Raw genomic sequence first — 19,730 nt, forward strand, 5'->3', positions numbered from 1 at the left:
TCCTTAATTAAAAATCCAATACCTTCCCTCCAATTGAAGCCAAAATCAAATTAAAAAAGATTCCATGCTGCTCCACCATGATGGAAATAAAAAACAACAACAACAACAACCAAAAAAAAAAACAATTATGTGGATGATTCATAACATCATTAGCGTCCAAAAGATAAATATGCACGATAACCAATTGAGGAAAGATGTAATCTGTGTATAAAACATCCATCAATCATAAAACGAGGCAAAATCCAGTTATTCATTCGTTTCCACAACGATGAATGATTTGCCCACACGTGAGTGAAACGCGACCAAAAAAATAATAATCACGTGAGACCTGCAACCAATAAACGTAGCGCTTCTGGCACTCCGCGACCAATGAGCATGAGGCATGGTTGATGACGAGTGATTTTGCGGCCCTTCACACCTTGTTCTATCTGTCGCCATTTCTTGGTATGGAATTTGTTTTACTTGACGATACGTGCGATTAAAATCTGTTTTGTTTGCTTCTGTCGCTGAGAAAGCAATTAGAAAAGCGTGTACGTCTGCTTTGTAAAGGAAGCAGAGATAACATTGCTAAGTTTTGACGAATTTGTGTCGTTTGATGCTACAAGTACAAAGGAAGTACCGTAGCCGTATACTATAATAAGTATGAGCGATTATTAACCTTCAATAACGGTTGTATGTGGTAAACATCTGAACGATTTAGTAATCCAATTGTTCGGGCATAAACGCTTTCGAGAACTCCAGTTCGCTGCACTACTAGTACTATAGTTGTACAGTGTGAGGTGCCGCCGTACGGTGTGAGGTGCCGCCGTACGGTGTGAGGTGCCGCCGTACGGTGTGAGGTGCCGCCGTACGGTGTGAGGTGCCGCCGTACGGTGTGAGGTGCCGCCGTACGGTGTGAGGTGCCGCCGCACGGTGTGAGGTGCCCCCGCACGGTGCGAGGTGCCGCCGCACGGCGCGAGGTGCCGCCGCACGGTGCGAGGACTGCGAGGTGCCGCCGCACGGTGCGAGGTGCCGCCGCACGGTGCGAGGTGCCGCCGCACGGTGCCGCCGTACGGTGCGAGGTGCGTACAGTGCGAGGTGTAAAGCGCAAGGCGATGTTGACTGAATCAGCAGTTTCACACATCCTTCGTCTCCTCGCCCCAACCGTTTGATTCCAAAAATAATGACTTGAGTCGAGGTAAACAAAACATCTATTGAATTTGAAGCATATATCCAGTTTTCCAATCCCTCTCGGAAGAGGAAGAGCTACTGGGTTTAGGAGCTTACTATGATTATAAAATTTAACATCCGACATCACAGACCTTTTAAACAAATCGAAGAAGTCAATCATACACAACATATTTCTATTTTTGAGCCATATTTGAAGAAACCGATTGTTCTTCATTTATTGTTTTATTGTTTACTAGCCGAAACCCGTGGAACATCCACGGAAGGGAGGATGTGGTGTATGGATAGAGTGTACCATTATGGATGGCATAGGGGATTTGCTTGTCCGAGTAAGAGTTAGGAAGAAAGATGAGAATGAAGAGTGCGTATATGAACAACGATCGCCGACACCGGCACAAATGCATGCTCTGGATTGTCCACTAAGTGGACGGCTTGCTTTCACCTTCGCCTGTCCAATCGGCGGACGGCTTGCTTCGCCTTCGCCCAGCAGACGCCAATACGATGGCGTCGTAAGATGGCGTCGTATCGGCAGTTAATCGGATGCTTTTGGGCCCCAACGTCGGCTAATTCAGATTTTTCGAGTATGTCTGTACGTGATAAACAAAGTGTGCGGTTCGTAGATCGTAAATCCATTCGTGCCGTGGGCATCGGGTCACTGGGTGCAGCGTAAAAGGGATAACAAAGTCGAGTCCTTACGCTATTATTATTATTGTTTGTTATTTATTGTTCATTTATTTGTTGACGTAGTGTACCTGCATCTTCTCTGTTTTAGGCCTTTACACCATTTACCTCCCCCCTCCTCCCCCCCACTACCATCATATCGTTTATTTATATGCTTTATATAGCAGTTGCTGGATTAGTTGAGCCTGGTGTTGGCTTAGCGGTTAGGGTGCCGGATTGGGATCGTAGGATCCTGGGTTCGAATTCCAGTCGATCTCTAAATTAACACCAGGGGGTTAATTGTTAACTCAGCCTGTCATCCTTCCGAGGTGGGCAAATTGAGTACCAGCTCACTGGTAATTCCCTGTGTGTCGCAAGAGGCGACTAACAGGGTTGGCGGCAGGAAGGGCATCCGGCTATAAAACATTGCTTCAAAAAGGGGACCACCATGCCCGAAAAAGGCCTGCTCTGCAGGGAAAAATGGCCTCCAAAGGTGGTTCTTCCCTCCCCCCCCCCCCCCCCTCACCGAAGGTAGACCGAGCCTATGTTTTCATGTCTGTCTGTTAACGGGATATCTCAAACGTTTGTGGGTGGATTTGGACTATACTTGGTGGACAGGTTTGGTGTGTCACAATGACAAATTGATGAAGATGCAAGTCCGGATACACAAATTGATTTTTTAAAAGTGATTCTTCATAATTGTGAGATCAGGCCAAAAAATCATATAGTACGATATCAAAAAGTTGTGGACTGATTTAGACTAAACATGGTGGACAGGTTGGGTGTGTCACAAGGACAAATTTATTAGATTTTGATGAAGGTCCAAATCCACATCTGGATATGAGGATTTATATATTTTTAAGTAATTCTTCACCATTGAGAGATGGGGCCTAAAACAATGTACAATATTGCACGATATCTCAAAAAGTTGTGGACAAGTTATGACAAAACTTGGTGGGCAGGTTGGGTGTGTGGCATGGAAGAATTGATTAAATTTTATTGAAGATCTGAATATGAGAATTAAAAAAATATTTGAATAGTAATTTTTCATAATTAAGAGATGGGGACAAAAATGATATATAGCACAATATTTCAAAAAGTTATGAACAGATTATGACAAAACTTGGTGAATGAGTTTGGTGTATGACGAGATCAAGCCGATCCAACTTTGGTTCAGGTCCAGATCCAACCTATCATTGGGCTACAAAATGTAAACTGTTCAGTCTGATGGAGGTATGCACTCAATCGAATGCGGTTCTAGTTTTTTGTTTTGCCTTTAGACATAGCTTGTGTGTGGATGGGTGATTGTATCTGATGTTGGTGTGGCGCAGGCATGGTATGGGCCGAATGGCCGCCTCCTGCGCCAAAGTTCATTAAAAAGTTCCTCGTACGTTTGGAAAGCATGAATTTGGAAAGCGTTTGGAAAGCCTCCTCCCCACTTCATCTCCCTTCTATCTCATACCTCCACCTCCCCAAACCTTCTACTTTCCTCTGCCCCCCCTCAAACAACCCCTCACTGTGCCTCATCCCATCACCATCAAACCTTTTGCCCTCCTCATCCTTCCCTTTCTTGTAACTCTTCTGTAATCTCTGATACACTTTCAACTGCTACCTCCCCCTCTCGTCCTTCATCTGACCCTACCCCTCCCCTCCGCTATCCTGCACCTGATGGTCCCCCTCTCTCATTAACGGTATGGACCTCAAACATCCGGGGCCTTCGCTCAAACCTGATTGATCTCTCCATTCAGGTTGCTTCTGACAATCCAGACTTAATCTGCTTAACAGAAACTTTCCTCCTTCAAGATGTCTCTGATTCCTTAATATCTCTTCCTGGTTACTCCCTCCTCCGGTATGATAGCCCTGAACCTCGTCCTGGTGGTGGGGTTGCTATCTTTATCAAAAACTCTCTTCCTCACTCTCCTTGCACTGCCCTCTCTCTACCCCACCCCCAGGAGTACATCTGGCTATGGCTTCCTCTCCGCTCCCACCTTTTGTTCATATGTGTTCTGTACCGTCCTCCAAACAGTGATGACTCCATTTACATTTTGCTGTCTGACAACATGGACCAACGTCTATGCACTCATCCCAACTCTCTCTTCCTCATGTGTGGCGACTTAAACTGTCATCATGCCAGCCAGCTGGCTGGGTGTGGGTTCCTCTCTCACCAGCCATGGCATCTCGGCAAAGGACTTGTGTGACTCATTGGGACTGACCCAATCTGTCAATTTCCCGACCTGGTTCTCAGTCAATGGAGTATCTTCTCTTCTAGACTTGGTTATGACAAACTTCCCTGCAAATGTCTGCTGCTCTTCTGCCCAAATCGGTTCTTCTGATCATGTGCTTGTTGAAGTGGACATCTCTCTGGCCATTCTCAGAGAGCCTCCTCAGCTTCGACGAGTCTGGCATTTCACTCAGGCCGACTGGCATGGTCTTCAAGCAGCCGTCAATCATCTGGATTGGTCTCCCATCTCTACTGCCTCTGACATCAATTCTTCCTGGGAATTTTTCCAAAGCAAACTGCTCTCTCTCCAGCACAGATTTATCCCATCTCGTCTTCAGTTGTCTTACCCTTCCTCCCATCCATGGTACACTGAATCTTGTGGTGAGGCAGTTGCCCTGAAACAACTTGCCTTTGCTCATGGAAGGCTAATCCAACTGAAGGCAATCTCAGTTCCTTCCACCAAGCTCTGAACAAGTGTGTCTACCCTCAGGAGTGCCAGGAAGCACTATCTCTCCACACTCAAGAATGAACTCTCAAACCTGTCTCCTTCCTCCAAATCCTGGTGGCGTCTGGTCAAATCCGTTTCTGGTGTTTGTTCTGCCTCCATTCCCTCCCTTACCGCAAATGGATGCACAGTTGATACCGCACGTGACAAAGCCGAATGCCTCAACTCTGTGTTTGCCTCAAAATCTTGTGTCCCAAACCCATCTCTCTCTGTTCCCACCTTACCCAGTCGAACCCAACTGCTTCTGGACTCTGTGTCCTCTCCTGACGAGGTGGAGAAGTTTTTGTCAAATCTCGACTCTGATTCTGCAACTGGACCAGACGGCATCAGCCCACGGGTCCTAAAATCCTGCTCTGCCGCTCCATCTCACCCTCTCTCTGTTCTCTTCACCCTCTCTTTTGCTCAAGGTCATCTGTCATCATCTTGGAAATCAGCAAACATTACCGCTTTACACAAAAAAGGTGCAAAAAAACAGATCCTTGCAACTACAGACCAATCAGCCTGCTCCCAATTATCAGCAAACTCATGGAATCCATCATTGCTTCGGATATCAAATCCTTCCTCTTCTCCAATGGCTCGATCTCCGATCATCAATTTGGATTCAGACCAGGTCATTCTACTCTGGACATGCTGCTTTTGCTGTCTCCACAATGGATGGAGGTTCTCAATGCCAAACAGGAAATCAAAGCTGTCTCCCTTGACATATCACATGCCTTCGATATGGTCTGGCACCCAGCTCTGCTCACCAAACTATCCTCCCATGGTATCCATGGAAATCTCCACGCATGGCTTGCGGACTTCCTCTGGTCGTTGTCAACGTGTGGCCCTGAATGGATTTCTCTCATCGTCCCTTCCTGTTCAGGCTGGAGTTCCCCAAGGCGATGTTCTGGGCCCTGTGCTTTTTCTGGTCTTCATCAATGATCTCTCTGACTCACTGGAAAATCCTCTCTATCTCTTTGCTGATGACTCCACTCTCTGCCGCTCCATTCCTCTTCCCTCAGATCGGCAGCCTGCAGCCTCCCACTCTGAAGACCTGGACAAAATCACAGACTGGTCAAACAAGTGGAACATGTCTTTCAATCCTGACAAATCTCACACTCTTGCTATGTCTCTCCGAAAAGACCGACTAGATAACCCTCCCATCTACTTTCTCAACAATCCTCTCCGAGAAGTTCTGTCGCTCAAGCTTTTGGGTCTCACTATCTGCCATGATCTTTCCTGGGAAAACCACATTTCCAAGCTTGCCTCCGAAGCCATTTGCCGACTGGGCATCCTCTGTCGTGCGAAGTCCTTCCTTGGCACACCTGAGCTCCTCACCACATAGAAGGCTTTCATCCGCAGCTCAATGGAATACTGTTCTGCCCCTCTGGGCCAGTGCTCCTGCCTCACACCTAGCTCGCCTTCACGCTGTTGAAACCAAAGCTTGAATCATTGGAATCTCCCGCGATGAAGCCAACTCCGAGGGCCTTTCACTCACTCACCGCAGGCAGGTTGGTGGTCTTTCTGTCTTCTACCCACTCCTCTCTGGCCTTGCTCCCCCAGCTCTCTCTGTGCTCTGTCCTCCCAATATTCCTACAGGTCGCACAAGATCTGCCAGCAACCTTCTTATGGTTAAACTGACAAAATCAAGACTCTCTGCTCACCTTCACTGTTTCATTCCTCTTTTCTATGCCTCTGGAACAAACTCCCCCACTCTCTTCAATCCCACTCCTCCCTCCAGGTCTTTAAAACTGCTGTTCACCACCATCTCTTATCTTTCCCCATCCAAAACCTTGATCTTTTCTACCCCCACTAATTCACCCCAGATCCACTTTTTTAAATTCCAACTTCTTTCCTGGAAGTCCTTGCAGTGTCTATATGTTTTATACCTCTCCCACCTCCCCCCAAGCCCTCTCCCTCCCACAGATCTCTTGATGTCCCTGCTCTCAAATGTTGTGTTTGTGTCCTTCCCCCTCTCTCCCCATGTCTACCGCTCCCCTTATTACATGTTTTATGTGTTGGTTTGACTTTTTGTGTGATTAATGTTATCCCTTTCACGAGCCTCGACCTTGTGTATATATATTTTAAAAAAACTGTACGGTGACTCCCCCTAAATAAAATATGTGCAAAAGAAAGTTAAATGTCCCATAAATGTTTTTGTTTTATTTTATTTTCTCAGAATAAATAAAGTAATGGTAGATACATCTTTGACAGATTGAGTTGTGTTTTTAACCTTTAACGACCCCAATTGTCCCCACGTTGTGGGGTCGGCTGGGGAATGTTTGTTCGTCCAGGTCTTTCTCAAACCTGCTGACCAGGCCTGAATGTTTTACCGAAGGTGGCATAAATTTGGAATTTATGCAGCATACTGGTGATAACTTCCATAATGTGAGAAAGATGCTTTGGGGTATTTGTCGTCCGCTGATTCATGCAAGTAGACGGGATACCCAGATTGATGTCCTTCTGAAGGATGACGCACTTTGTGATGAAACACCCTTATTGCGAAGCACCAGTCCCGTGTTTCGACTATAGTCGGTTCAAGAGTAGAACCCACACTTGATAGCTCGAAGCAAAGTGCATTTGATAGGCCAGACCTCTGTACCAGAGTGGTGTTTTTAATGCTGAACATAAAACACCTATTTTATGACCTGTTCGTTTTCCATGGCAATTACACTGTTTCTGTTATTTGAAGACTATGTTGTAAATCAAGTTTATAACTCTTAATCTGTTTACATTTAATCAGTATGTTATGTTCTGTTGTGTGGGAAATTATCCTGAGACCAAAACACAATATTTGGTTTTATTGCAAAACATAGTAAAATAACAATTTCATTTGTAACTGCGAGCAGTTACACCGGGTACCAAAAAGGCTGCCTGTGCCAACGATAATTTTGTCCCATGCTGCCCGTTGCCATGACGTTGCCGTCCCAAGCCTCCATTGTGACAACGATGTTATCCTATTTTGTCATTTTTATCAAACTATATTCTCACAGTTAGTCCATCCCAAGAAACACCATTTATAACTGCGAGTAGTGCTTTTACGTGGGCGCTCACAAAAATGCGAGCCATGAGTAATAAGGTTTGATGAGTACAGCGTCATAGTTCGCACGGTTTGGCAGCCATATTGGATTGATGGAAAACGGTTAAAAGTCTCTTACCCTGGAGCCACTTCACCAATTGCAACAAAACTTGAAATATATCATCCGCTACCCATGCTAAAAAAGGTATGATCACAATGACATCATATGTCGTATGGTTTTGCAGCCATATTGGATTGAAGGAAAGCCTTTAAAAAAATCATTTTCTCTGAAACCATTTTAACCAATGATGTTTTAGTTATCAATCAACTTTTTATTGTCACGGATACTTGACGATGTACCTAAAGTTTTACATCGATCTGTTCAGCTGTTTCTTTTTTTGGATAAAATTTTTCATATTTATTGGATAAAAGCATCGACGTATCCAATTACATCGTCATTATTAAAGCACTGTCGATGTCATTATTATTAATAATTGTTGTTCCCATTGGTGAGTTCCTGATCTTTGCCAAGTTTCAATTTGTTTCGTTGAGCAGTTCCAGAGAAGAATACTTCCAAAGTTTTCCTGTTTTCCAACTTGGCTGCCATACCTCATGACTTATGACATCATAGTTACAATTAAAAAATCTCCATGGGTAGGTGCTTCTTAAGTGAAAGTTTAGTGCCAATCGCTCGTGTGGATGCAGAAAAAAACGAATTTAAAAGCGAATAAACAGTGAAAATGTCTGTAGGACGAAAGTAAATAAATTAATTAAATAAACGGAACAAAAAAAATAGGGTTCCTTCTGTACCCCCACTAGGTGAATTGCAAAGCCATTCTTTGTTTATGGTCCCCAGCATCGCACGTGGGATTGTATCTCCGAATACCAAGTACTCGTACATCGAATATAGCTATATGTCAAGAATCGCTGACCAGCAGGCACCCTTCAGTTGCTGGAGATGCCTTCATTTTTGAATACCAAATGATGTATTATTTATCTTGGAGGGGAATGGATGGTCGTCCAGATGGAATACCCTTGGATCCCGCTATTTGTGGGGGATACATTCCTGGAAAATCCACGAATAGCGAAACCACTTATTGTTTCAATGGAAAAAGGGGGGGATGGGTTCCCAAGTCGCGAAAATCTGTGAATAGCGAGGACCAAACCGCGAATGGCGAGGAAAAATCCACGAATGGCGAGGCAAATTCCGTGAATGTCGACGATAATCCACGAAGGTCGATGAAAATCCCACCGTGACATTGTTTCAATGCCCTTGAAAAACCACGATTTCGCGGAACATGGCCACGAATAGAAAAAAAAAACACATTTATGGGACACTTTGCCGCGAATAGAGAAAGAGTTCGTATTTTATCACCAGTGAATTTGCGGAACCCGCGAATAGTGGAACTTAGAATAGCGGGTTTCAACAGTATTAAAAAAGAGCAAATTTTGTTAAAGAAAATCATAGCGAGCATTATTGTAAAGCCTCTTACAATGCTATTATTGCAATGAGATAATAGCGGTGAAATGCAGGCAAGTAAATTGGCAGTTACATATTGTGCATCTGTATCAGATAGTCAATTTACACTTGTAATAGGCGTGCACAACCATAATTGACCGTGTTGTGGAAAGTCGGCTGAGACCCTCACTTTTTCAGCTTTATACACTTTAAAATGTATTTTCTCTGTAACAGCTGAAACGAAACTTTCAATATAGGAGTGCCTACCCAAGGATAATATATTTTTAACAAAGTTGCATGATGATTGGATGGGAAATGCGGCCAGTGTTCCAAAAACATCCTTTTTCTGCAGGCATGGGTTGCAGGGTGTTTCACGTATTGTAGCAGGAATAAATGCCGAGCGAACTGATATTCAGGATGCAATTCTGCTTGCGTTGGGATGGCACATGTGATCGATATACTGAGTTGACCATAGATTTGTCCTCGGTGCAAAATTGACTTTTTTTTTTTTTTTTTTTAAACCTCTGCAGCCTTATTTTATTTTTATTTACCTTTTTTTTTTTTACCTTATTTTTACCTTATTTTTTTTTACCTCTTTTTACCTTTTACCTAATTGCACGTGTTTTCAGGTTGTCTGTCCGGCTATACGTCCATGCGTGCGTAGCAGATTTTCACTACCATGATGACTTGTGAACCACTGAAATAATTTTGAACAAACTTTGTGGAAGTCTGCACTATGATGCAAAGATAAACTGATTCAATTTTGTGTTCAACAGATCATAGGTCATGTGCCCTTTGAAAATAATTTTGCACGTCATCACTCTATTTGGAAGCATCAGATGTTATCTCTCCTCTGGCTTTCTCTGTTTCTCATGTGACCTTTAATTTTCATGTGATGTTTACTTGAGCATGTGAACGTAACATTGGGTTGACATCTCACACAGGTGGAGGCATATCAATTTATACATTCATTTAAAATTATATTTCCTAGTTTTCATTGACTTGTGCTGTCTTGCAGCCTCACGATCTGACTGTTTAAGTGAGAAAGGGCTTTGAGAAATGTTCTTCCTTCAAATTTTTTTGGACAGGAAAATGGACGATATCAAGAATTTCTTGTATTCGTGGTGTGGGAAGCGCCACCTGACTCCCAATTATGAAATTCGACCGAGTGGGAACAAGATGCGGCAGAAGTTCACATGTGAGGTGAGCTTGTGATTGTATTCTTTGACATCTTTCCACATCAAAATTGACTTTGTGAGTTAACTTGTTTCTTCTCGTAGAGTACTCAATTGTGACCATAATGTTGATTGTCGTTGGCTATTGTAAGGATTACTTGTAAGGTTGATTATTGACTTTTCGATTGTTGATTGTCAATTATTGATTATTATCGACTATTACTATTGTAAGGATCTATTATAAGCGGGAGTGACAGGCTGCAATTAAGTGAGTGGCCAGAGAGAGGGCTCTGGTTACACGTATGAGAATGCCTCGTGATGTTCACCGTTTGTTTCCCTTTGCTTGTCAGGTGCGTGTGGAATCGTTCAGTTATACTGGCATGGGCAACTCCACCAACAAGAAGGATGCTCAGACAAATGCTGCACGTGATTTTGTCAACTATCTTGTTCGTGTTGGAGAGATGAAGCAGGAAGATGTGCCTGGTGTTAAGGTGAATGTTAACTGCAGTTGCTGGCTTTATGGTGTCTGTTTTTCGATTTGAATGCTTTCCTCACCTTCATTTATTGTCTGGTTCATCAATAAATCATATTAGGGATGGGATAGGGTGTTGATGGAACTGAATTGACCTTGTCCACGACAAATTTGTGATAAGTGGCCTGAACGGTTTGCCTGCCAAGATTAGAACCCCAACCTGTGATGGGCAGAAGTGGGCAAGACGGGAAGATACCTAATTTTCTCTGGTGTGCTAAGGGCCATGCTGTACTGCTTGTTACCTCCGCCACCAAAGGTGGATGGAGGTTATGTTTTCACCCCTGTTTGTCTTTATTTGTTTGTTTGTCTGTCTGTGAACAAGATATCTCAAAAAGTTGTGGACTGATTTGGACGAAACTTAGTGGAGAGGTTGGGTGTGTGACAAAGACTAATCGATTCTATTTTGGTGAAGATCTGAATATGGATTCGGATGCGAGAATTATTTAATTTTGAAGTGATTCTTCACCATTGAGTGATGGGGCTAAAACCGATATATAGCACAATATCTCAAAAAGTTATGGACGGATTTGGACAGAACTTGGTGTTCAGGTTGGGTGTGTGAAAAGACTGAAACAATTCGATTTTGGTGAAGATCTGAATATGGATTTGGATATGAGAATTATTTAATTTTCAATTGATTCTTCACCATTGAGAGATGGGCCAAAAAGCGAAATATAACATGATATTTAAATAGGTTGTGGATGAGTTGTGACTAAACTTGGGGGATGAGTTGGTTAGGTGGCAAGAACAAGCCAATTAGATTTTGATTCAGGTCCGGATCCAGATCCGGCCTATCAGTGGGACACAAAACATAAACTGTTCAGCCTGGTGGAGGTATGCGCTCTGTCTTTCTAGTATGATCCTGTGATGGAGAGTACATTCAAAACGAGAACGCCACTCAGTGGAGCGCATACTCCCGCCGTGGGTCAAGTTGGGATAGTATGATTTCACAAACGTTTGAGGGAGTAGTTCAGTGACACAACACACAACACAACACAACACAACACAAGACAACACAAGACAGACACTGCACAGATATATATTTAGAATATATAGAAGATAATGTAAAAAAAAAACAAGGCAGTTTCACTTAAATTTTCGGATTCAGCATTCAATTCTATATAAGTGTGTATTTTGAGGCATGTGTGACTTCAAATAAAATTGTAAGCCAGGAAAAACGTTCGTTTCATTCCTTAGGGATACAACATGTAAAACTGGCCCAAACGTGAAAACAAAACTCGCTCATTTTAGGTCGTGCAAGCTAATGCGACCACTCATTCTTCTGGGAAGAATCCTGTGCACATGCTTGTCACACTTATAAGTCACCTAAGTCTTTATAAGTTAATCAAATACTGACACCGCGATTGACATTCGCTGAGGTAAATGTTGAAATAAAATAAATAAATAAAAAATTCCGCTGAGGTAAATGTTGATATCTCTGAGGTAAAAAAAAAAAAAGCTGTGTTAAAGCATTATACGTATCAAACGATACATTTTATGAAACGGGGAAACCGAATACACACTTTGGTGGTTTTATAATGACAGAATATGTCTTTGAAATGAATGAATGAATGAATGATCGTTTTAAGGCCATTTTCCCCACTAGAGCCTAGGGTTAGCCTTGCGGGCCCCATGACAATCACGGTTCCCTGTTTGAGGCAATGTTTTAATGGCCAGATGCCCTTCCTGAGGCCAACCCTTGGTCGCCTCTTAAGATGCGCAGGGATACGGTGTACCTATTCTAAACCGGGGTACACACCGTGATCATTCATCCCAGCAAGCTGGTACTCAATTTGCCGACCTCGGAAGGATGACAGGCTGAGTCAACCCCCCTGGTGTTAATTCAGCGATCGACCGGGATTCGAACCCAGGATCCTAGGATCCCAAGCCAGCACCCAAACCGCGAAGCCAACACCAGGGTCAGGAAAAATTAGAAATTAGAAGTGTTAAAAGAAAATTTTAAGAAATTGGAAAATTATTATATAAAAAAAAAAAAAGAACCTTGAAGACGACGCTGCTACCAAAATACACTGCTCTAACGCATAACCACGAGTTTAAACTACATTTTCAACAAATATGAAAACTATTTTCATATCACAATGTTAAATATAGAATATATAGAAGATAATGTTAAAAAAAAAATGAGACCTATCTTCCAATGGTAAACAATCCTTCAAAGAATTCCTGGATCCGGAATAATATCCTGAGCTTCACCAAAAACTAATCAATTCTTCCTTATCCCAAGGGCAATCATCCCACCAACTTTCATCCAAATCCGTTCAGAACTTTTCCAGATGTCTTGTTCACAAACAAACAAACACACACACACACACACACACACACACACACACACACACACACACACACACACACACACACACACACGATCGAATGCATTACTCCCTGGCGGGAGTAACTATGGGAGACATCTTAACACTTATCCCAACTTGATAATAGAGACATGTAGTGCCATGTAAATGATCAATCATTAACAATTAACTTACTAAGATGTGCAAAAGTGAGTTCTGTCCTGTGCAAAAACGTGAGGTCTGCATACCGGATAAAAAAGCACAACGCCGATTTAAAAAAAAAAAAAAAATCGAAACAGAGTTGAAGTGTCTGGTCGAAAGAGAAAGTGTCCAACTAGAGAGTTAATGGAACACCCTACCCCACATAATCTTGGGAAATGAGGACAGAGGCGCGTGGTGTCTGTGAGCGGCAACTTTAATTGGTCTTGTTGACGCACAATGCCGTAATATTTTATCCAAGTACTGCGAAACGGAAGTGTTTTGAAAGTGCCGAAAAGGCGATTTGTGTTCTGCAGTGTTCAAGTATGCAATTCAATCGAAATAAAATAAAGATTTAAAAGTTCTACAAAGAAAATAAATTCAGAGGTTTTTTTTCTGTTTTTTTTTTTTTGTATACTGAATCGAGGCTCGTGAAAGAGCTAACATTTATTTCACAAACAAATCAACCAGACAAACAAGACATACAAAAAGAGGGAGCGGAAGACAAGATTGGGAGAGGAGGGGAAGCACACACAAACACAACATCTGAGAGCAGGGAGAAGTGCCATGGGCCTGTGGGGAGGAGGCGTGGGAAGGGGGAGAGAGGGTCTGGGGGGAGGAGGCATGGGCGGGGGGGGGGGGGGGGGAGGTATAAAACACAAGGAGACCAAGGGCTTCCAGGACAGAAGTTGGTATTTCAAAAAGGTGTAGGATTTGGGGTGAAATTATATAGTCAGGTTCACTATTTTTAGTTCAAAATCATGGTAGATTAGCAAACCTATACATTTTTGGAAACGTTATTACATGGAGAATCTGAAAATCAATGTTTACATTTGCCAATTCTGACCAATTCGATTCGACCAATCGACAAATTCCATTCGACCAATTCGACCAATCGTTTCGATCGATTCGATTCGATCGACCATTCGACCAATTCGATTTGCCAATCAATTTGACCGACCTTTGCTTGTGTGGAACGGACTGAAAACGATGCGGACTATATTGTCGGATACGACACACAGGACAGTGATGACGAACTCTAAATGGCATATTCTGTAATCGTGTATGTTTGATGCCATTGACTGCCTGTGTATATTTTGTCATTGACTGCCTGTGTTGATGTGAAGTTATACGGACTGCATGTGTATATATGATTTTGCTGACTGCCTGTGTATGTTTGGTGATATGAATTATTGTGACACATTTTGATGTTAACTGCCTGTACAAAATGATAACATGTATTTGATTATGCAACTTATCGCGAATATAAAGACAGTATTTTGCAATTCAAAACCTTTGATTCGTGTCTTACCATTCCCCATAGCACTAATTTGATACTTTCATTGGATTCCTTGTCCCTGAAAATATAGGTTTAGTATATTTTAAAAAGTTTTTAGGGTAATTAGAGGCAGAAATAGAACAAAATATGTATTTTACAGTGGCCATTTTGAAAATCCAAAATGGCCGCCATACAGGTATCTCTCCAAATGTAAACATTGATTTTTAGTTTCCTTATGCTATAACCTTTCCAAAAATGTATAGGTTTGCTAATCTACCATGATTTTGAACGAAATATAATTTATTGACATAGTGAACCTGACTATTAGTGGGGGTAGAAAAGATCAAGGTTTTGGATGGGGGAAGATAAGAGATGGTGGTGAACAGCTGTTTTAAAGACCTGGAGGGTGGAGTGGGATTGAAGAGAGTGAGGGAGTTTGTTCCAGAGGCGGGAGAAAAGAGGAATGAAGGAGTGAAGGTGAGCAGAAAGTCTTGATTTTGGCAGTTTAACCATAAGAGGGTTGCAGGCAGATCTTGTGTGACCTGTAGGAATATTTGGGGGACATAGCCCAGAGAGAGCTGAGGGGGGCAAGGCCAGAGAGGAGTCGGTAGAAGACGGAAAGACCACCAACCTGCCTGCGGTGAGTGAGTGAAAGGCCCTTGGAGTTAGCTTCATCGCGGGAGATTCCAATGATTCTGAACGCTTTGGTTTCAACAGCGTGAAGACGAGCTGGGTGTGAGGCAGGAGCACCAGCCCAGAGGGGAGAGCAGTATTCCATTGAGCTGCGGATGAAAGCCTTGTATGTGGTGAGGAGTCAGGTGTGCCAAGGAAGGACTTCGCACGACGGAGGATGCCCAGTCGGCGACTGGCTTTGGAGGCCAGATTTGAAATGTGGTTTTCCCAGGAAAGATCATGGCAGATAGTGAGACCCAAAAGCTTGAGTGACAGAGCTTCTTGGAGAGGATTATTCAGAAAGTGGATGGGAGGGTTGTCCAGTCTGTCTTTTTGGAGAGACATCGTAAGAGTGTAAGATTTGTCAGGATTGAAAGGTTCACTGCTGTTGATGCTAGTTTTTTTTCACCACCTTATTTAACACGTCGTATTAGTTCTTCATGCCTCTTGTTTGTGTTCTTCATTTTCATGACACCCTTAAAAGCGGTCAATTTCCTGTTTTAATTTTTTTTCAATTTCGTTTGACTGCCAGAAATGCAGAGTAATAAAATATCGCACACGTGTCCGAAGGAAGCGGTTCAGTTTAACATTTTAATATGAAATGAACAGAACCCATTACGATTACCCTTTGGAATTGCCCTTTGGAATTGCCCTTTGGAATTGTCCTTTGGAATTGTCCTTTGGAATTGTCCTTTGGAATTGCCCTTTGGAATTGCCCTTTGGAATTGCCCTTTGGAATTGCCCTTTGGAATTGCCCTTTGGAATTGCCCTTTGGAATTGCCCTTTGGAATTGCCCTTTGGAATTGCCCTTTGGAATTGCCCTTTGGAATTGCCCTTTGGAATTACACTTTTGAATTACCCTTTGGAATTACCCTTTGGAATTACCCTTTGGAATTACCCTTTGGAATTACCCTTTGGAATTACCCTTTGGAATTACCCTTTGGAATTACCCTTTGGAATTACCCTTTGGTATTACCCTTTGGAATTACCCTTTGGAATTACCCTTTGGAATTACACCCTTTGGAATTACACCCTTTGGAATTACACCCTTTGGAATTACCCCCTTTGGAATTACGCCCTTTGGAATTACGCCCTTTGGAATTACGCCCTTTGGAATTACGCCCTTTGGAATTACGCCCTTTGGAATTACGCCCTTTGGAATTACGCCCTTTGGAATTACGCCCTTTGGAATTACGCCCTTTGGAATTACGCCCTTTGGAATTACGCCCTTTGGAATTACGCCCTTTGGAATTACGCCCTTTGGAATTACGCCCTTTGGAATTACGCCCTTTGGAATTACGCCCTTTGGAAAACGCCCTTTGGAAAACGCCCTTTGGAATCAGTTTAAAATTAAACAGTGGGTTAGAAAGGTTCTTCGTTCATGGAGAAACATAGAAATTTTTGATGGAGGGACATAGCCAAATATTGAAGCGATTTCACCGCTTTAAAATTACATTTCTCCTCTGCGTGATCAGGGTGAGATTCCATACAATTTGCCAAATTTAGACTCGAATACTGCAAACCTGCATGTTCCCTTTCTGATTCGTGTTCAAAATTTAAATTTAAATTAAGTTGTTCCTCTATCTCTATCATAAACTGACATTTGTAGACAGACAGACACAGACAGACAGACAGCCAGACAGACCAGGTGAACCAATTACTTAACTTCACCCCCCTTTTCTCTTCACTAACGTGGGGTAATAAGTCTGGGAGCTTTATTTATTTGTATGACGCATGTAGCTGTTTGGTTGCGTCATTCTCTGGGTCCTGTGTTGTCTTAGCGGCTAGGGTGCCAGCTTAGGATCCTAGGATCCTGGGTTTGAATCCCGGTCGATCGCTGAATTAACGCCAGGGGGGCTGACTCAGCCTGTCATCCTTCCAAGGTCGGCTAATTGAGTACCAGTTCACTGGTAATTCCCTGTGTCATAAAAGGCGACTAACAGGGTTGGCGGCAGGAAGGGCATCCGGCCGTAAAACATTGCTTCAAAAAGGGGACCAACAAAAACAACAACCACGGTGCCCGAAAAAGGCCAACCCCTGCTTTGTGGGGAAAAATGGCCTCTAAAGGTGGTTTTTTTTTATTTTATTCCCTGGGTGTGTGGTTGTGCTTTGTTTATATTAGGCCGAAAAAAAATGTATTGCTGGTCTCACCAAAGCTCCAGAATTGATGCGGCGATGTGGTTTTTTTTTTTTTTTTTTTTTTTTTTTTTTTAAAGCATGGATTGCACATATAGAGGTGTTTTTTGTCCTCATGCCTTGCGTTGTCTAGATATCCTCCATCTGCCGTGGTGCCGTCCGGAGAGAAATTAAAGACAGCCAATGGGACTTGTAGGCCTTTTTTGTAAATAATGAACACAAGCTTGTTATTTTAAAATGTATTTATTCTGAAAATCATTAAGTTCTTCAAGCATATTATAGACTGCCATTTCGTTCTCGAGATCGCCTCGCCGTACCGTTAAACATTCCAATGCGTCGATCGCGTCAACACTGCGCATGCGGAAGTGGTCGAACAGGCCGATGGTCTCCCACGATCTCTTCTCCCAGTCCACCAGATTATCACAGACACTTACAACTTCATGACAAACGAGATAGGATCCAGGCCTAACTAACGAGACCACCCGCAGCTCTCTAGGCCTTCTGGTTGCTTCACACGAACCCAACAAAGAACGTCTTCGTTTCAATAAATGACAATATCCAGCCGATTGGATTCATGACGTCACGGCACACAACACTACTCCTATCTTTGGAACGACTGGTTGGATTTGGACAAACTAAACGTAGTTTTGTATGGGAGAACCATGCGCGAACGTTGATACAAAAAAAAAAAAATTGAGGCGCAGGGTCAAAATCGATGCGCGCGCTGACCAGAGACAGGAAATATATTTTTCCGGAAATATAAAATATTTTTGTTTATGGCATTTGCACTCTTCCTCCTCCTCCTCATACATTGTTGTACAGGATGTACGTGGGATAGGCATTGCTTGTTGTACTGCTCACCATTATTTCATAAATGTGTAATACAGCACACATTTGTTTGATCACAACTGAATCCCTATTGTTCGACATCAGCGAACACTTAAATCTCCCTTTCTAATTTGAAAAAAGCCTGGTGTTGGCTTAACGGTTAGTTTGGCTGCTTTACGATCTTAGGGTCTTGAGTTTGAGCCCCTGTCTTGTCGGTAAATAACACCAGGTGGGTTGACTGAGCCTGTCATCTTTCCAGGGTTGACAACATGAGTGCTAGCTTACTGGAAACATGGTGCATTGCATCAGCGGCACGGCCGTGCTCCCAGCAATGATGCTACCAGCAAACCTCATGCTGCATACAAAGTAATAATTTAAAAAAGTTTTATCGGGATTGGGGTGATCAGCATGTCTCAGCTTGTATGATCAACAATTGTTGCCTAGGCTACACTGCCTTCCAAGACATATAGTTATGGTTGCTAAATTGTTGCTTGCAAGCCTAGTGCGACCTACACCAAGTTGGCATTGAATTCGTTTTATCGGGATAGGGGTGATCAGCATGTCTCAGCTTGTATGATCAACAATTGTTGCCTAGGCTACACTGCCTTCCAAGACATATAGTTACGGTTGCTAAATTGTTGCCTGCAAGCCAGTGCGACCTACACCAAGTTGGCATTGAATTCGACACCGCAATTGGGGGAAAGAAGAATCGGAATGATATACTTGTTTCAATGGTTCATGCATAATAACACCAATAGCTCAGTTTTACATTGTTCTTCATGATTACTGTAGCAGACGGTCTTTTGAGCTCTGCACGGATCGGCACGTCTTGCGTCGTATTGCAGTTAACAAAGGGCATTGCTCTCTTCTCTGAGAATGGTACATGTCAACATAGATGTTAGGAAATGTGCATTTGGGAATGCTTAATCGTTTAACACCACTAATTGCATCTAATGATGATTTGTGATACTTTGTGGTGGCCTTGCAGGTGGAGAGCGGACCGGCGCATGCGCATGCTTTTGTTCCAGACGGACTTCCAGGCAGTTCGCTGCCCCCTCATCTAGCAATAGCTCAAGAGAGAGGTAGAGGTAGCATTTCCTTTGAAGATTATATATTTGTGAAATAATGCATGTTGTCAACCATGCCTCTAGAGGGCCTTCAGTTGCTTTTGTTTTTCTCTTTTTGACTGTTGATGCATGTCTGTGTGTTTTTATTTATTTATTTATTTATTATTATTACCTTTTCCAACTTTTTTCTTTTCATCAGTTCTTACTTGCATGCTTGCTATTACTTGGGTAGCTTTGTCTTCGTGTCACTGTAATCAGTAATTAAGGATTCACAAAGAATGTAAGCATTTGTCATGACGGTATCTTTCCTATATTTACTCCAATCTTCTTGGTATGGGTTGCGGCCTTGGGTACAAAGGAGCTGGTGGTGAAACTCCTGGATTTGAGAGCTTCAACCAATATGATGACAGTGAACAGAAGTTCTTTCGAAAACAGCAAGAGGAAGCAGATGCTGTGAGTGTTTATTTTCCTTAAGATTTTTGGTTAACCTGACGATCCTAGATTTCTAACTCTATTTGTATAAT

The 19,730-nt window shown here is 42.8% G+C and overlaps 1 protein-coding gene across 2 annotated transcripts in view; it reads left to right on the forward strand.

Annotated features, from left to right (window-relative positions):
* Nucleotides 1-353: 353 nt before the first annotated feature.
* DHX9 (DExH-box helicase 9) overlaps nt 354-19,730 on the forward strand; it is a 101,162-nt gene continuing 81,785 nt past the window's right edge. Inside the window, exons 1-5 of one of the 2 annotated variants that reach the window (XM_078774875.1) lie at nt 354-444; nt 10,099-10,213; nt 10,536-10,676; nt 19,128-19,221; nt 19,565-19,659. Coding sequence is in view for 1 of the 2 variants with exons in the window: in XM_068109648.2 (XP_067965749.2) it covers nt 10,103-10,213; nt 10,536-10,676; nt 19,128-19,221; nt 19,565-19,659 (441 nt within the window). In the remaining variant the exon portion in view is untranslated. The remainder of the gene's footprint in view (nt 445-10,098; nt 10,214-10,535; nt 10,677-19,127; nt 19,222-19,564; nt 19,660-19,730) is intronic. The other variant, XM_068109648.2, reaches the window with a different exon arrangement.

This window comes from Myxine glutinosa, chromosome 3, assembly GCF_964187855.1.
Source record: "Myxine glutinosa chromosome 3, kmMyxGlut1.1, whole genome shotgun sequence".
Classification (NCBI taxonomy): Eukaryota; Metazoa; Chordata; class Myxini; order Myxiniformes; family Myxinidae; genus Myxine; species Myxine glutinosa.